Source organism: Xiphophorus maculatus, chromosome 2, assembly GCF_002775205.1.
Source record: "Xiphophorus maculatus strain JP 163 A chromosome 2, X_maculatus-5.0-male, whole genome shotgun sequence".
Classification (NCBI taxonomy): Eukaryota; Metazoa; Chordata; class Actinopteri; order Cyprinodontiformes; family Poeciliidae; genus Xiphophorus; species Xiphophorus maculatus.
The window spans coordinates 22,055,453-22,074,258 of NC_036444.1; the positions used below are offsets into that span (position 1 = coordinate 22,055,453).

General features: G+C 41.0%; 1 protein-coding gene across 1 annotated transcript in view; it reads right to left on the minus strand.

Moving 5' to 3' along the window:
• The window catches only part of nell2 (neural EGFL like 2), a 108,988-nt gene extending 98,388 nt beyond the window's left edge, over positions 1–10,600 (minus strand). The window contains exons 1-2 of the mRNA XM_023353341.1: positions 10,150–10,600; positions 9,800–9,931 (exon numbers count right to left, since the gene is read on the minus strand). Coding sequence (XP_023209109.1) covers positions 9,800–9,931; positions 10,150–10,201 — 184 coding nt within the window. The 5' untranslated portion in view covers positions 10,202–10,600. The remainder of the gene's footprint in view (positions 1–9,799; positions 9,932–10,149) is intronic.
• Between the last annotated feature and the right edge of the window lie 8,206 nt (positions 10,601–18,806).

Genomic DNA, 18,806 nt, shown 5'->3' on the forward strand with positions numbered 1-18,806 from the left:
CATCTTAATCTTGAGCAAAATAATCACAGTGGGAGCAGGTGTCAGGGCGGGTCCGATACAGACAGGGGGATGGTGAAGACCAGGGAACCTCCTACACTGGGCTGATCCACAATTTGGCAGCCAGGAACATTTGACCCATACGCGTCTGACTTTCATCACCATCTTTTACACGTTTAGGGCAAGGGTCTGCGTCAAATGGCACGTTAGTGAATTATAGGGTTGAGGTCGGCGCTCATTTCGTTGCTGTGGTAAGAGTAATCTACATGCGGTTGGCCGTGAAAAGCGCTTAAGATTAAGACAAGCAAAGCATCAGACGTCTCAGTATTCCTGAAAAACATACATAAATGCGCGTTTAAAGCTGTGATGAGCCAGTCAGCGTTTCCTTGTTGCCAAATCAATGCAGCCCCGCTGACAAGGCCTTTGGTCGATTATGTATTGGCAGGCGCCTGGGTGGGGCAGCCACCTGCTCCTAACGACCACCCCGATGTGAAATCCTGACACAAAGCAGCTATAAAAAGATGATTCAGTGAACCAGATTCTGATGTGACCATTTAAAATGCAATTCTCATGATTTATTTTATACGTTTGTCGACTGGAGTTCTAACAGCTGGCCAAAACCCTGTATCCCAATCACATACCTGGAAAACAAAAGTAGTCATACTCCTTTAGCTTCCTTTATTTTTACATTTGTTTCACCAAATACTCTCCTTTCATAAAAATGTAATCTCAAAATATCTAAAGTCCTTTTGCAAAGGGCTCACAGGTTTGTGAGAGAAATTTAGAGGACAAACACCATCATGAACACATCAGACATCAGAGATGCGACCTCTGTGGAGGACATGGAGGAGCTTAATAAGGGTCACATTCTAAACCATCATACAAAAATGGGAAAAGGAAGACACAACTGCAGACTTAGCAAGAGATGGCTGTCCAACTAAACTGACAGGCTGAGAAAGTAGCGTATTGATCAGGGAAGCAGCCAAGAGGCCGTTGGAAAAATCTGGAGGAGCCGCGGCGACCCACGACTCAAGTGGGATAATCTGTCGATGACCACTACTTGTCAACACGCCACGAATCTGTTCTTTAGGAAAGAGACATTTCTGAAAGAGAGACGTAAGAGGCCCTGTTTGCGGTTTGCATCAAACCATGTAGTTAAAACAGCAAACAAACCACGGATGGTTTAGATTCAAGCACATTTATGTGTTAAAATGGCCCAGTCAAAGGCCGGATATGAATCCAAGAGAAAATCATCGATTTAAAATTGTGGTTCACCGATTAATTATTATTTTTTATTAATGCAGTCCACCTGAGCTATTTTGCAAAGAGGAACAAACAATTCAAAGCAGGTGGAGACAAATCCGAGGTGTAATTGCATCATTTTACTTCCACCTCACAAACAAGTGTGACTTTGTATTGGTCCGTCGCAATATCATCCCAATGCGGTTGCAATAATTCATGTCTAAAGGTTTATACAATGTTTGTGCTAACAACACATTGAATCTTAAATTTACTGAAATCCCAGTTTTTTCACCAAAGGCTTTTCTCTCATCTCATTTCTAAGTACAGATGGTTTACACTGTAAAAAATCTACGCTTATTTAAGATTAAGGGTATCTCCGATGCTTGTTTGGAGAGGCAGAAGTTCACCTCGGTTGTATATTACGTCTCATATTTCTTCCTCTACTAGGAGAGGAAGCTTAAAAAAGTCTTTCTAGCTTGCCGTTACTTTTGTAGGCAAATAATGAGGACTTTCGCTCTCAGTCACCTGGTGGTTTCCCAGAACAAAACAACACCTCCTACAGCTTTTCCACAGCATTTTGCTAATAAGCAATCTCTCCACCAGTAAAGACCGGGTGAGCCATGAGATGAGATTAAAAACCCAGAGCCAAGACTATTCTGCATTAGATATGCAGTTGAAATCAGATGTGGAAGGAAGACATCACTGCCCTAAAAGCATCTGAAGCTACACTATTTTCCCAGGATGAATGTTTTCCATCAAAAGGAAGAACTGAACTTGTTCCGAGTGAGATATTTTATCTGCTGGATGCACAGGAACACGCCAAAGCCAGGAGAAAATCTTGCAGGAGGATTCACGGCGACAATAAAACCTCCAAGTCGCAGCAAACACAAAGGCTTTCATTACTGTCAAAGCTCACACACGCTGCTGTAAGTGCATGCCTGGAGATAAACAGGTGCCGACTGGAAGATGTGCAATAAAAGTGGGGAACTTTTTGACCGCCCTGCAACTACAGAGTCAATATAAAGGAAGAGAATAATGCAGCAGGGAGGGTCTCAGTTCATATGGACACATGTCCAGACAAAAGCTATTGAAATCCTGAATGGAGTTCTGGTCAGAATTACCGGGTCATCCTGAATTCAATTTGTACTGATGCTGCAGGGAAACTTTAACAGTGAATTCTTGTGGCAGCATAACATTTGCAGTGCATAAGAGCACAGCGTGACAGTACTTGCAAGATGGTTTCTGACAAAATAGTCAAGATATTTACAGGCTGCAGTGTTAAGAAATAACTCAACGGGATAAGCCTGGTGTGCACGTTAGAAAGAAAGAAAAACAACCAAGCTTCAGACCAACTTCCTAGACAGCGCTGCAGAGAAAGGAGCGACAATGGGAAACAATAACGACTGTCGAATATGTTTAGAGAAGAGCTCAAAAGTTAGGGGAAAAAAAACAGTAGGCTAAAATTAACTAAGATCTTCAGAGCAAAAGCTGAAAATGATGATTTAATGTTTCCTAGATAACACAGAGCTTTCCTTACAGTAGAACAAAACCTAGCACAACCATGCTAGTGGTTCTGAGTTTAACAAAATATTAGCAATGAAATGACCTGTGCTCTTTCTGACTGGCTCTTCTGGTGACAGATAGGTCACATGCGGAAAAATATTTACTTATTAAAAGCTTCAGACACCAGTCTTGTTTACAGGGGTGCTGCCAGGAACCTTGGGCCCCATGACAAAAAATTTAATTGGGCCCCCCCCCCCACTCAGCTGCTGTTAAAACTTTTTGAGTCCATTTGACCTATCAAGCGTCACAATTTTAAAGGCTTGCAACTGCCTTGGTTTCTTTGGTCCAATACTGATAACTAGCACAATATTTACTGCTCATTAATTTTACATGCAACAGTCCACATACAGTGTGCAAGTAGGTTGTTTAAATATTTTCTATTAGTTTTAGATTACTGAAATGTCTCTCCCCACGAGCAACAGTCATGGGCAACATGCAAAATACACATAAAGCAATCCAGACTTCAAGCTGCAGTATATAACTTTAATTTAAAAAATTGTTTTCTCCATATTTGTTAAAGCTGTCACCATGTCGTGACAGTTTGTTATGAGACAGATAATCTGTGAAAACAATCAATCTCCTCGACCTCGTCCCTGAATTACTATTACTGGATAAAGTAGTGCAATGTTCCAAAAACAAACAACCAATCAGAACCAGGAGGAGGGTCTTAGTGCTGTCAATCAACTCATTCATTCACTGCTAAATGTGCTAACAGTGGCAAAACAACGTATCATTACAGGAAAAATTTTTATCTGCTGTCATTGGTAGCTATGCTAACTAGACTGAGCATTCACAACAGTCTACTTCAGAAGTTTTTATGCTGTTTCCTCCAGTGGTTCTTGGTGCAGCGCCCCCCACAGGCGAGGAGGTGAACAGGTTTTTCAAAGATTTTGGTGCGTTTGACACAGTGCAACGAAAGTGAATCGCCCCAGCTGAAAATGTAACAAATGTTGCAATCTTGGTCATCCAATCAAACAAGGTCTACCGGACTATAAGGTGAAACTATGACTGGAAAAAACTCCCAGCAAAAACTAAAATATAAAACAATAATGACCAGCAGAACATTCTTAGAACTAAGCTAACACCCTGGAGTAAAACATGTTAAAAACTCCAGCTACTTTGTGCCTCCAATGCAGAATGAACTGCATCAAAAGATTAATAAAATATAAGCAATGCACAAATCAGCCAATGATCAAAATCAGACAATTTCCTCTAACCTGCTCATGCTAAAATCTTCAGGTCCAATACTAAAAAAAAAAAAAGAAAAAATCACACTTGTTTTTCTGCCTGCAAACTCGTCAACAATCAGCATGCTTTTTGATTCACTTTGTTTAGTTTTAGATTACAAGAAAAGTAAAAGGTTCTAAATATAAGCGTTGATGCATAAATGGGGATAACCTTATAATTCCTCCATTTTCTTTTAGGTTCAAAGCTACTGTCTTTACAAAGGAAACAGCAGTAGATTTCCAGTGGTCATTGTTGCATTTAATTGCTAAGCAAAATAAGGTTACACAGAACAGTTTATGAATTATAAACCTTCAAAAAATCATGAAAGCAGGTGATCAGACATAAAGGAAAACTAAAATGGGTATTTAAAACTGGAACGGTGCAACTCTTCAAGGTAAGAACGATTTCACCAAGTTCAGTAAACTTTAGGAGTTTTGATTCAAGCGTAGCAATAACTCAAGTCCAAGTCAGTCCAACAGGCAATCTGCATTTTCTGAAGCCCGCCTCCCCCACACCACCCTCCCAAGGCTTCACTCTTCTGGAACAAATAAGCTGAACGAAGGGCACCTCTAGGACTGCTTCGGCCAGCAATTTCTCCCCAATTCTCAGATCGCCTCTTCAGTGTCTGCCCGTCTGACATTCACACATACACAGAGCTAATGACAGCATTCCAGCCACCCAACTGTATAACTGCCCCGAGGGAAAAGAAATCACTTTCTCTCCATGGTCACTCGCTCTCCTGTGTGGGTCGGCTTTGCCTCAGAAGTCAGCAAGCAAAGATGACTTTGACCACAGGGAGTTGGGGATAATGTCAGTCATAAGATTGGAGAGATTGGCTAACTTTTTTTGCAATGCGACAGAGTAGAGCAAAAAAAGCACTATATTGAAGAGACTAGAAAACTGTGTTCAAAGGTTGTTCGAATTCAGCTCGAAAGTTGTAATCGAGGCCAGGCGGCTCTCTCACATTTGCCTTAGGATGTAAACATGTAGATGTGTAAGTCTCCGAAATCAGGAAAATAAACATGTAACGGGAAAAAAAAGTAGTAATAAAATGTGTTTCTCTACAACTTGCACATTTTTATCTTATTTTGTTCAAATAAAACAAACTGTCTTTAGTTACGTTTTACATTCAAACACACGTCGGGCACCTGGCGATTGCAAAACACTTCATAGTGATAGGTGAAATGTTCTTATAAATTTGATTAGCAGTTTTGACAATTCAGCCCAAAATTCATGCACCTGATAGATTAAGGTTTACAGTAATTGTTTAATTTTTGCCAAAAATGTTCCTCTGACTGGAAGTAGTGTTAACATTTTGAACCTGCTGTAGAATATGTAGGAGCTTTTTAAAGATTATTGTGATGGCATTGAGGGCTTACTACCTTTAAAACTTGAAACTCATCACCAAAGATTAAAATGATATTGGTTTGATTGCTGACTGCAGATTTTTCCCCCCTGATTTATTTAGAAGGGAATACATTTAGACATTATTTCCTAATGAAATGTTGTTTAAAAATATATATACATGGAATATTAGTATAGTGGTTTTTTTTCTTTTCTTATGCCTCTACAGTGGTGTAGCCAGGGAATGTTTCTGTAAAAGTAAAAAGAGGGAATTTCCCACTAAGACGACTTAAACTTAAGGGAAAAATCCCACTGATCTGCTCGACTCCGTCCTTAAAAGCTTAAGTTTAACTTTGAAATTTGTTTCCCACCAGCTTAGAAAAGTCTGACTCTCTCTGTAGTCGGCAGCACAAGGTGAATGATGAAGAGAAATAACCCTTTAGATTTAACAGGCTACTGCTGCAAAAGTTAACATCAATTAACTCTTCATTATTAGTCGCAAAAGGTCAAAGCACTTTTGGTTGCAATTTTTTATTTATTTTTTTTGCATTTTGGTTTCTAATTGGAATAATTGTGAGCAATTTTAATGATGCCACTAAAGACACGGCAGTTTCAACTACGGTTAATTAAAAGCTGAAGAGCTTTGAGAAAGGTAAAAAATTTGTGAAAATTCAGCTTTTTTTCTCTACTGTATTAAAAATCAAATGCACTCACTGCACCCAGTTGTATCCATAAAACACATATTTAGCAACTAGGTAGTCAAGCTGTGTGTGAAATAATCTCAGTATAAGTCCAGCTGTTTTTGTTAAGAACATTACCTTAAAAAAACAGAATAATGAAGCGCTCAGGCTAGTTAGTCAGCTTTTTAATGTGATGACCTAACCTAGACGTGGCAATCTATCCAAAATGACATGGGGGCTTTAATCAGAGAAGCAGCAATCTGGCCTGTGACAACACTGGAGGGGCTGCAGAGATTCGCAGCTCAGGTGGGAGAGTCGGCTGACGGTGCGACTATTAATCGAAATCTCAACAAAACTGCCGTCTGTGAGAGAGAGGGAACACGACAGTCCTTACTGAAAGAAAGTCATTAGAAATCCTGCCACAAACCATGGAGGCAAAGCAACGAACACTTGGATAAAGATCCTCTGGCTAATAGAATTTTTGTTTGAGCCCACCGAAGTTTTATGCCACTTTTTTAGAATATGTTTACAAATACTTTTTTTAAAAATTATTTTAAATTCAAAATGTATAGATTTTGTTTAGCTTTAGCTTAATTACTGCTCTGACTGTTGTTTCCTGCACCAAACAGCTTATTTTTGTATGCGTACTTCACTTAACGATTCATTGATTACTAAATTAGCTGGTGATTATTTCAATAATTGATTCAACATGATTAATCGTTACACCCCTAATATTTTTTTTCACCTGTAGTGTTTGCATACACAAATAAATGAAAATGTTGAAAACCATGTATCAGTTTCTTTCATTACATCTCTCGTAAGTGAAATCCCAATAGAATAAAATTAAGGTTATAATGTGCGTAGGTTCATAGTTATCTGTCTCAGGTGTCAGACGAGCCATCAAATGAGCAAGACTCTTTCAGATTTCCCAGCATGCCACAGGTCCAACATGCATTTCACTGAAAGGTTCTCGGTGTGCTTTCTTGATGGTGCCAACAAAGCCAGCATCACAATGTGTTGCAATATTACACAAAACAGCCATGGCGGTTTCTTAGAGTTTTCTCACTGGACTGCTTTATGGTTCGTTTAACGGTAGTAACACAAACAACAGGCTGTTTATCTTTGAAGAAGGGTAGCGTGTGAAAAAGAGCCTTGATTTAGTGTTTACTGAGAGGATTACCACTTTAAAGCTCCGCACCAACTCAGATATATTCAGACAAAAAGTATAAATCCTTCCCATATGCTTCAACATAATGTCAACATTGTAAGGATGAACCGCACTCCTACTGCTCTTCACACACACACACACGCAAACACACACACACCGACGCGCGCAGCGCGGCTGTATAATAAATGAGCCTCTTCCGTTCTGTTGCACTTAACTGTCGCTGCAGTCAGCGACATCATAAGCACAACAAACACAGAAACATCTTACTGACGGTGTTCAGTCGGCGTAAAAATCGCTGCTTCAGAGACTGACAGGATTCATATTCACAAACCACAAACACACCCCAACACGCTGCAATTACAGCGAGCCCAGCAACACAGCTCAAAGGATGCTTTTAAATTGTGCTGTTTGCACTTCAAATGAGTTTGATCCATCCACACAGGTTGGGCGTGCGCTGGGGGAGGGGAGTGCTTCTGGGTGTGCCCCCACAAACCCCCTCCTTTCTTTTCGTTATTGTTGCTCCTACAGAGCAATAATGTGGATCCTGAAAACTGTGTGGGAGGAGGGTGATGTGATCATTTGTATCTGAGCATCACCTGGCATCGGGACATTAGAGAAGCATGGCCTGGGGGGCTTTTCTCCCCCCGCCTCTATCTCTGAGGACTCCTGATGCCATGCATTGTAGCACTGGCAGCTCCCTTCAAAAAAAAAAAAAAAAAAAACCTCAGCACCAACTTCCTCCCTCACCAAACCTTTCCAATCCTCACAGCCTTCTTCTTTCTTACTTACTCTCGAACAAATAAAAACCTACTTTGACAGACAAAGATCCAGAGATATCACAAATATGTGTATATTCGCTATACATTTCGATATGGAGAATAAGACTCATCCTCCTGCCTCCACCCAGCCACACAGAGAGACACAGCCTTCCCTTCCTCTGGCAGCAGGCAGGCGGCGGAGAGGACAGCCATGGATATGTTCTGCCTGCTATCTAATGAGCATCGGAATGTCACCGTGGGGGCCCTCTCGTCCGGTCCCGGCCAGTCAAGCGGGTCCATACGCGAGGTATCAACACAGTCTATCAAACAGCTGGCAGACAGCCTACCCCGCTTTTTCCCTCTCATCATCCCCGACTCTGCATCTCTGCCGAATGAGGCTCTCGCTGTCTGTTTCTGATAACAAACAAGCAGAGGCCCAGGTCTGCTCTGCCTCGCATCCGCCCCCCTCCCAACTCCTCTACTCCTCCTCTTCTTCCTCACCCAGCAGCATCAGCACCACCGACTTTACACAGACATCCCGAATGAAGGATGGAGGCGAGCTCTGCCATAAATAACACACACACCATCCGCTCTACCTGACTGCGTGTGCTCAGTGGAGGTAAAAAGAAACGGAAAGGTGCCAGACGAAGTACAGTTTGTGTTCTTTTTTTCTTTTTTTACCTTGTTACAGAAAAAGCAGTGGGAGATTCTTTCAATAAGCGTCTATGTTTAACTCCCTTTCTTTCTTAGCCCTCTCCGACTCTCTGCCTGGGTCTAGAGCGCACCTTTTGAGTGTCATCTACACAGAAGACATCAAATAACACGCCTTCGCAAAGGATGCCGGAGCCGCCGCAGCACGGCAACGCAACGCTGCCTCAACGGGCGTGCTGGGAGATGAGAAGATATCAGGGAAGAGACGCGCTGGCAGCTGATCGGCGCTGCTTCCCTGGCTCCAGGACAACAATAATCCCTTTAAAACGTCAGGAGATGTTCAGTTCTGCCTCTGCTTCCAAGTTATCTCTGTCCTTGTGATTAGGTTGTCAGCAGCAATCATATTGGCTCGCAGTGGGTTGTAAAGATGTGACACAGGTGTGGATGGAATTAAAAACTCAGTAGCTACGCAAATGTGGCTCTGGCAACTCCGTTTTGCCCAGCTAACGACTGGAAACGGAGAATAGACGGCTTACTTCTGGAAAGCCTTCCAAGAGAATCTCCAGTGAATTCAAGAAATATCTTTTCAGATCTATATATTGTATCTTTACATTCGCATAACATGAACAAGACTAACATATTCTTTGCACAATCCCCCCTTTTTGCTTACCCTGGACACCCCACTGTTTCATGACGTAGTACTGCCTATTGTTCTGGCAGGTGGGACCCCCCCCCCCCCCTCCCGAGCTCCTTCCTGTTACAGAAAAAAATCTATCAACTCTGGTGTATGTTTACTGTGTATATGATGCCATATAGATATCGGCATATAATGGTATTTGAGGCATCCCTGGCAGACCTGTAAGAAAAAAATCTACATGGGTCAAATTTCAGGATTTTAGGACTGCATTATGTTTGTCTTGAAAGTCCTGAAAAGAGGCAGATGGGACTGCCTCACAAGATCATTCCTGCAGTGGACAAAGCAAATAATCCAGTACGATGCAGCTATATATCGAAGTATAATATCCCCAGATTTTCTGACAAAAAAAAACAACTTAAGCATTTCAGGGCTGTACTATGCCCAGTCCTAAAAAGCACAGGACAGATCATGCATGTGTTGTTTTTTTCTATAACCAGATAGGAACATGCAGCAGGAAGTGTGTTTCAAGTACCTTGAAAATGGAACGCTCTAGACTCGCTGTGGAAGCCCTGGACCTGAGTAACTCCATCAAAGCCTCCGTCTCCAAGTGTTAGTTCGTCAAAGACGCTGATGCGCAGGGCAGGGTCAACCCCAAAACCTACAACTTATTTCCAAACAAAGAATATTGTTACTGAGGTTGTTAGCTGGATGGTGAACATCCTTCATAGTGGCACCTTTTTTTTTTTGCACAATAATATGCAATAAATTGAATTGTTTTTGACAAACTTCTGCAAGATTGGATGCTGATTACGCAGAATACGCTTCTACTACTGCATATATCCTGAAAGCTACATGTTGCAAGAGGTTGCAGAGGCGTCCTACCTGAGGAGGTGCAAAATAAGCAAAGAACCAGAAATAGCTGTGTCAATCCCATATTGACTGTGTTGAAGCAAAGGTTTAGTCCATGTTTTTATCCGCGTCCAAAGGACCGTGTCGTTAAATCACAGACTGACAGGATATCACCCTTGCACATGAGGCTGTTACAGATCCCAAACGCCGAGCTGAGGCATCATCACAACTTTAGATGCCTCTATCATACGGGGAGGAGAGGAGGGAAAAGATGCCAGAGGAGGAAAGACAAAAGGTAAAAATAATAATAATAATAATAATAATAATAATAATAATAATAATAATAAAATCCTCAGGAGAGACAAGAAGTAAGCGATGCAGAAACTACGCCATGTAACGCCAGGTCCGCTCCGGCTGCAGCATCCGCGGCACAGGTGGATGAGCTGCCCTGCCTCACCAGCCCAACAGACGCTCCTACAGCGGGCTGGGAGCTCACACCGCTGAACGGGGTGGAGAGAGAGAGAAGAAGAGAGACAGGAGGAGAGAAAGAGGGCGGGAGAGGGAGGAGAAACAGGGACCATGACGCCCTCTGCTGGACAGATTTCAATATTAATCAGATCAAAATAAAATCTTTATAACCGGTCCGACTCTGTTCGATACTTGGGGGGGGGGGGGAATTGCTGTTTGACAACAAATGAAAACTCCAAATTTAGCTTCTAAATAATAATATTAAAATACTGACAAGGAGATGTTTTGTCCCACACCGACAATGGCTGCCTACACAGTGGAGGAGTTCTATGCTGTTTATTTTGGTATTAATCCGATCATATCACTTACCGTAAATACAGGCCAGAACCGCGGATACCCAATACCGATACTTGTATCATCAAACTTCTGACATTCAGGCGTTTCTGTGGTTTTTCCTTTGACTTATTTTCTTAAAACCTAGAACAGAATTTAGATCGTTTATATGTGTCGGCAAAATACTTTATGAATATTTACAAGATAAGCAGAAACAATAGAAAGACAAAACAGATTTTGTGTGGATTGCTTTCTAAATTAGCAAAGTGCAAAAGAAAACGTATTAATTGAGAGCAAATCAAAGCAAAAATGTTTTTACAACAGAGCTAGAAATTACAACACAAAAACAAAATAATTGTTTTTAAATAAAGTATTTTTGAACTCACTGAAATACAACCACTAAAAGAACTGAATCTGCAGATGTTTAACAGTGACTATCTACCTCTGCTTAGATTGAGAATCTGCTTCCTTGAGGCTTCATGTTCCGCTGATCGATGTTGGAAAATCATGAAATTGATGGTTTCATGTTAATGTTACATTTCGCCTGAGCCACTGTGACTGAACATTAGCGGCAATGAAAAAATTGATGGATGCGTAGTACCTGAGAAGTTGACAGTGTTAGAAGTCTGATTAATGGCTGGAAAAACGGCGGTGAAACTGCCTGATGTGGTTCTTGCAGCTCCCCCACCTTTATTTGTCTAAATGTTTTTCTTCTCAGTTTGACTTTGAAGTGGAGTTTAACAGCTCCTCTAAACCTTTTTACCCTCCTGAGGTTGCTCTTTGAGCAGAGTTGTGTGACCCCCTGCAGACAAGCAGCTTTATTCCTTCAAAATGCTCAAGTCATCTTTCAAAGTTGAAGTTTAGCTGTTCAGCAGGTGGCATGACATAAAACGTTGCTGGCTGCTTAGCTCACTCTGCTTTCACTTATGCTTTATATCGCTTTTGCTTGCTTTTTGGTTAATATATTGTGAATTTATTCCATTCGGTTGCATAACAAGCTCAAAATTCAACATACTTTGTCAGGACTTTAGGTGACAGTAAAGCATGAATATGAAACTTGTAACAAATCACATATGAGCTTCTGTACTGAGTGGCATGAATATATATTTAGCATGTTTTTTTCTCTCTTACCCCTAAATATATTCCACTGAAAACAATTGTCTTCAGAAGTCAATAAAGCCCTCCTGTGTGTAGCTACATACCAACAAAGCAGTTCTGTCAAGACCACACAGGGTTTTCTTTTAGGGAACATTAGTTAATAAAAGGATTGACGATCAAGGATCACAGCAGACATCTCAGGGATGCAGTTGTGGAAAAACATAATCAAAATTGTAAAACATTGATTTGGAAGTATGATGCTGTGGGGATCATTTCCTAAATACCGGGCTGTTCTGTAATTAAAAGCGGTTAGAGATCGCAAAGTACTGGAGACTGGGATGTTCGTGTGTTAGGATGGTGCAGTCAAGGTACAGACCTAAGTATAATAGAGTTTCTGTGGAAAAGCTTTAAAACTGATGTTCTCTGTCAAAGGTCTTGAACATGAGTTATTTGCAAAGAGGAATGGGTAAAAATTTTCAGTCTCTACACGACCAACGATAGTGACGTCATTTCCCCAAAAGACGAAGTGTTAACTCAAGGCCAAGACACCCCGTTTGCATCCAACTATTCAAGCTCCGATCCAGTTTTTACCTCACATACGAGCTCCACCGAAACAGCCTCTCTACGGACGACTGGACTTGCGAAATCAAGTATTCATGCAAGAGTACCAGAAATCCCACCAGCACAAACACAAGGCAGTCTGGCATTAAACTCAGAGCTGCTCAAACAAGCTCAGACAACACTGTTTTACGTTCTTGTTCTTTTTTCTGTGCTTCTTAGGTAAGTACACTAGTTTTTTATGCGAGTAACGTGTTTTACTTTGCCACCATGTCTCACTTGCTGTCTCACTCATTAAATTTTCCATTAAGTTACTGCACAGTTCCAACCACAGTGGACTCCAGGTCTGTCGCGGTCGGACAGTCGGAGATGAAGTTTTGGGGAATCGCTAGCAGTAGGCGAGAGAAGCCCTTAACTTTATTGTGTTTAAATGTTCGGAAACCAAATCAGACCTGATATGTCTTAGCACTTCAAAGTGGCTGAATACAAAGGTGCATTGCACCTTTTAAAAAAGGTTTTGGGAAACATTTTCAAAAGCAGGTTTTATTCAATATCCCCATCACTTCTCTTGTCCACCATTTTGTGTTGGTTTATCATGCACGATTTCCAAAAATTACATTGAAATTAGTGATTGAAACGTGTCAAAATGTGAAAAGTGGTATTGGTATTTCTGCACAGCAGTCCCACTATTGCAGAATAGTGGCATTCTGAACGACAATAGTGCAATCCCACTACACTATAGTGTGGACTTGTGTGCTCTGGCAGCAGTGATTCATTCATTTCCAGGTCGTGTGTAGTATTCTCCCACCAAACTCTTTCCTTTAAAACATAATTGCCCAAAGCTAATTAATGTGTTTTATTGGGATTCATGCAAAACAGATGTACTTTGGCAAATACGTTATCTTTCAATATAGCTCTTGTAGCGCTTGCAGTATGCACACACAGTGAGGGGCTAATGGACAGCTATTGTCAGTAAAACAAAGGCGAGCAGGGGCTCTTCATGCGGTGTCACATCTGCTGAGAGAAAGGGCCGCCAACCCCTCTATTCATAATTAATAAAAGTAGATTTCTTCTGGGTGCAGACACAGGGAATGTAATTACTTTCTATTGCCCACAAGTTGTCATTTCCTACAGTGCCATCAGGAAAACAAGACTCATTAAAACGTGCACTCAGGAAGGGGGAAAAAAGTAATAAAGGTGCAAGACACACACACACACCCCCACTGCAAATCTCTTTGGGCAAGGACAGAGCAACAGTGGAGGTCCTTCACTTCATCTTTACATGAGTCAAATAGATGATGCATTACACAGCTCTGAGGGGCTTATTCACTGTGGCTATAAGTCAGCTATGAAGACATGTTCATGGAATTGATGAAATGAAACAACTTCCTGGGTATCTAAGAGGTTTCACATATGAACCGAAAAACAAAAACACATCCCTTCTGAGATCCTTTTACTGCAGAATTCTGTGACATTGACTTTGCCTTTTCTGAACCATAAATCATATGAAAATTGTTACAACTCATCGTATTAGCGTGCTCTCTGATGTGTTTCACTGCCTCGCTCCAACGTGTTCGAAATGAATTCACATCAAGAGGAAAGATTTGACTGAAGTAAAGCTGACAAGGCAGAACATTTAACTTAGTAGCAAAAGTACAGATGGATTCATTAGTCGGCCTAATGTGTGCGCTCATTATTAAGTCCATGTTTTGTTCTAAACTTAGTAATAACTGGGCTTGTTATTCCATCAGCGCCCTCTGGTGGAAAAAGGCTACAACTTGCAGTACCCAGGTCAAACACACAGTGTCACCCTCAGGCCACGTTGAGGCTGAACATGATCTGATGGGAATCTTGGAACAGGAGTCAGAGCAAGCTCCTTCAGAATAAGAAACTACCGCAGGCTCTTTAAAAGCGATGAGCGGGGGAAAAAATAGTTTGTTTCTGGAGAACATCAAGAGATGAACTGAGCCTGCAGAGAGATTTAACAAATTAATTGTTAGTAAGTTACAGATATTTCTGGTTTTGATTTGGCACTAAAAACCTTCTCACATTATAGTTACTTGCTTTTATTCATTTGAAAGTACACTCCTTTGATTTTAATTAATGAATCAATATAAAAGCATAAAATGTATTTATGCTTTTAGATTGTAAAAGAAAAAAATATTTCTAAGTAGTTATACAGGAGTCATACATAAACAGTAAACTAATATGGGATATCCTTAGATGATTCAGATAAAAATAGTATTAAGCCTCCGGGGGCCAGGTATATATGGTCGTTTTTGACCAATTTTGATTTTACCTTAATAGAAACCATTATATTATACATAATATTGCTTTAAGTGGTATAATGTTTTTCATCACGATCAGAACTTTATGAATTTACACGTAGTTTTTCCTTTTGGACATACTGTGGCTGCATTTTGGCCCTTGAGTCACAGAAAAACAAAATCCGATTAGGAAAAATGTTATTTTTCTCACTGTGAAAATGCCAAATATTCACAAAAAAATGGTTTTTATAGTTTAGAATTACAATATATACATATATACTGTAAATTTCTTAAACCGATGTAAAAAAATATTGCAAACAACACAGTTTTACAGCATTATTAGCATGAAAATGAAGGCAATTCCTCATTTGTTTGTTTGCAATTTTGGAAAAAAAAAACAAAACATCATAGGTCCAAACAAGATGGCAAAAAATGTGTAATTGTTTGTAGGAACAAGGTAAAAAAAGGTATTTTAGAGTAGACTATAGGAAAAACCTTGGCTCACGGAGTTAGCCGTGGCTGTAAGCTGTTGACTACTAGCTGCTGGGGGAGTGGCTCTGCCTCACCCCGTAGTGATCGACTCCTTGCAGCTGCGCAGCGCCGCCATTCCCCTGCTGGGGTCTCTGAGTAGCTGCCTCTCAGACTGCCAGGATCTCATCGTTCTCTCAGTCTCTGATACTCTTTGTCAGTTGCTAATAAGAATGATCGATCCGCCATCGTCGTCATGACAACCCTCACTGCGCCCAGACTGCGGCTGCGGGTTTCCCCTCTTCGTCTTCCGGCTCAAAACAGAGACCAGCTGCGCGTTCATTCCTCACATAATCCTTTATATGCAGAACAGAAACCACTAAGCTAAAAACAAGTTATGAAGTGGATGCCACCGATCGCCCCGATATCCAGACGTTGCGTCAATTTCGCAAACTCACTGCCTTTGCCGCTGCTCCGTTTCCGCTTCTCCTTCACCGTAACCTGAGCAACTTTACTTCGTTTCTTAGCGACAAAATACAGCCCATAATTATTTGTTGAAGATGTGAGATTTCCAATAGCAAAGGGATCTATTGTTGAGTTAAATTTTTAACAGTTGGAAGCTCATTTCCTGTCACATTCCCAGAAAAGCCCGTTTTTAACGTTTCTCTGACATTCGGAAAAATATGGTTTACTTATTTTAGCATAACTCCGGTTTTACTTGGCCTATTAACACAATTTAAAAACTGGTGTGTAATTTAAAATGTGCCCTTTAAGCACACGTGAGACGGTGAGACTGGGGGAGGCGGAGTCTTGCTGCTATGTCGCCGCAAATCAGACATGTAAAAAAGATGTAAGATTTTGGTATAAAATATACCGTCACATGTATTTTGACATAAGGGTATTTTGAAGAATAGTATAAAATTTTAAAAAGTGTAAACTTTTTTTCCCACTCCTTTTCAAACAAATATGGAAGCTAAAATGACTCATTCTTATGTTTCAAAACCTTTTTAATGTATTTATGTGTTCTTGTTTGTTTTTGGGTTGTTGTTTTTTTTTCCCAGACAAGGGAAGAAAATCTGAGTAAACTTTGACAAATATAAATTCTGACAATCACACAGAAACAATAGTTGTAAATAATCAAACGCCTCATTGTTTAATAACGAGAAACTTCCTCAAAAGCCGCTACTGACTCAAATTCAGCTAAACATGGCAAAACTAAACAGACATTTTAGTCTGTTTAGTTTAGTCTCAAGGCGAAATAGTCTTCAAGTGGAAGACGATCAAACTACTCATCCAGTTCTGGCCATCCGAGCAAGTTTATCCTTAAAGCAAACTGCAAGATGCTACTACAAGTCTACAGAAACACTAAAATGTCCCATACAGCAGGCCCTTGACAGACTTCCATGGAGGGTGTGCAAGGAGAAAACATTTGTTCTCGATATAAAAAAAAACCAAAACTAAAAGTCCAGACTTTATGTTTCTCTGTTCTCTCTGAAAAAACTTCAGAGAGAACAGAGACAAAGACCATGACTACTAGAATAATGTTCTAGTAGTAGTTGGAGAGATTCTACCATCTAAAATTGAATTATTTGAGTATCAGAACACGGAACGTGTTTGACATCGATAAAGTGCAGCGTTCCTGGTGAAGAACGACATACTGTCATGGTTTGGAGATGCTTGGCAGTTTTTGACCAAAACCTTACTAGTAAAAGGACAGAAAGCTAGGAAATTGGAGGGAAAAAGATGGACGGATGGATGAATGAAAGCCAACTAGTTGCGTCAAATTGTAATTTTTGCTACAACTCGTCCACATTAGTTTTAGTTTTTTTATATATTAAAAGCAACTGATTTGGAGGCACTGAGTCTTTCCGTGGAGATCAGATTGAATGTAACCATCCCAGTGTGGACGTACTCCTAATCAAAGCATGCCTGAACGTATGGTGAGCTCTACTGGTCTACGCATGGCAGGGCAGTTGCTCCACACAGTCACTCCCATTCGCCCCCCTGGATGCCATTGTGAATGTGTGCAGTGAGCTGGCTCATTGGGCCCTCACGATGAATAGCCTGCACCCATTCACTCAGCGCACAGAAGCTCATTAGAACTCTATAGACGCACAATTGTGAGCCTCACATTAGAAACTTCCTCCTGTGGGACACAGACACCACACACAAAGTGCCAGTTTGCTGCTATGCTAAGAGCATTGTCCGCCTGATTCATAGAACCTGGCCCTCCATTCACAATATTAAGTTCGAGTGGTGGAATATCAATTGCGTGTGCAATGGCCCGGTATCTTTTTAAGAGCTTTTCTGGGGTTGAAAAAGAGAGAGAAAAGGGACGTTAGCCGGTCTGCAGAGTGCTAGCTTTCAACAGATCCATTGTGAGCTGCTTGAATGCAGGGACCCCTGTTTTTTTTTTTCTTCCCTCCATTCTGGACGAGAGGTGGGCATCAAATAAATTCACATGAACTTGCTTCAGGGTGTTTCTAAAGCCGACTGTTTGGGAATAGCCTAATTATACCTCCCCTGTTCTGGAGAGTTTTATTGGAATCTGGTTAATTACACAGTGGTGATGGTTAATAATGATACGCTCTCAGCTTTGCCTTTTAGCAAAAGGCAAGGAGCTCTATGAGCTGAAATCTAACTAAAATGTTAGGTAGGATGGAGAAGTATGCCCGTTAAACATTGACAATGAATACTATGACGACTGACATCTGTACAACATTCAGAATTTTAAGTTGAATCCGAGGACGAAGCCTTAAAAATATCTTCACTGGCAGGTTTTCTCTTCCTCTTTTCTCATCATATGACCAAATGACTCATCGCTCACACAAAAGGCTTATGGAGGGCCATCACAGCCGCCGCTCTATTTGTGGAACATGTTAACACACACACACACACACACACGCACACACGCACACACACGCACACACACACACACACACACACACTCCACACAAAAGTGGATGGAGCATGGAGTCTCCTAACACTCACGGTGTAAGGAGGCACAGAGCGCCGTGGTTTCTCCACCAGTCTGAGGAATAAAAACCTCAAATTTGATTACAAGCAACCTTTGGCTCCCCGGCCATTATACAATAGGCCAAGCTGTCTGGGCCAATTTCCATGCTCAGCATGAGGCATCTACACGCGTGGACTGGATCTATCACACACCCGCCTCCAGACACACATCCACACACACAAGCACACACACACCAAGGATCATTAGTTGCAGTGTGAAAGGTTGCACAAGCCTCTCATTGGATGTGTTTATTGCAAAACCTGACATACCTGTGTGTATGTGCGTTCTGAAATAACCAATTTATTTTCAAGTTGCAGTGAATTTAAAGGTTAAAGCTCCTAGCCAGTCATGTCCATAAAATCAAACTCACTTTGGATATAGTTTCCCAAACTATACTCTGTTTTTGTGACTCATTTAATAAAAAAAATAAAGTATAAACACAGAAAAAAGGCTTCCATCACAAAAGGCAAATTATCTGAATT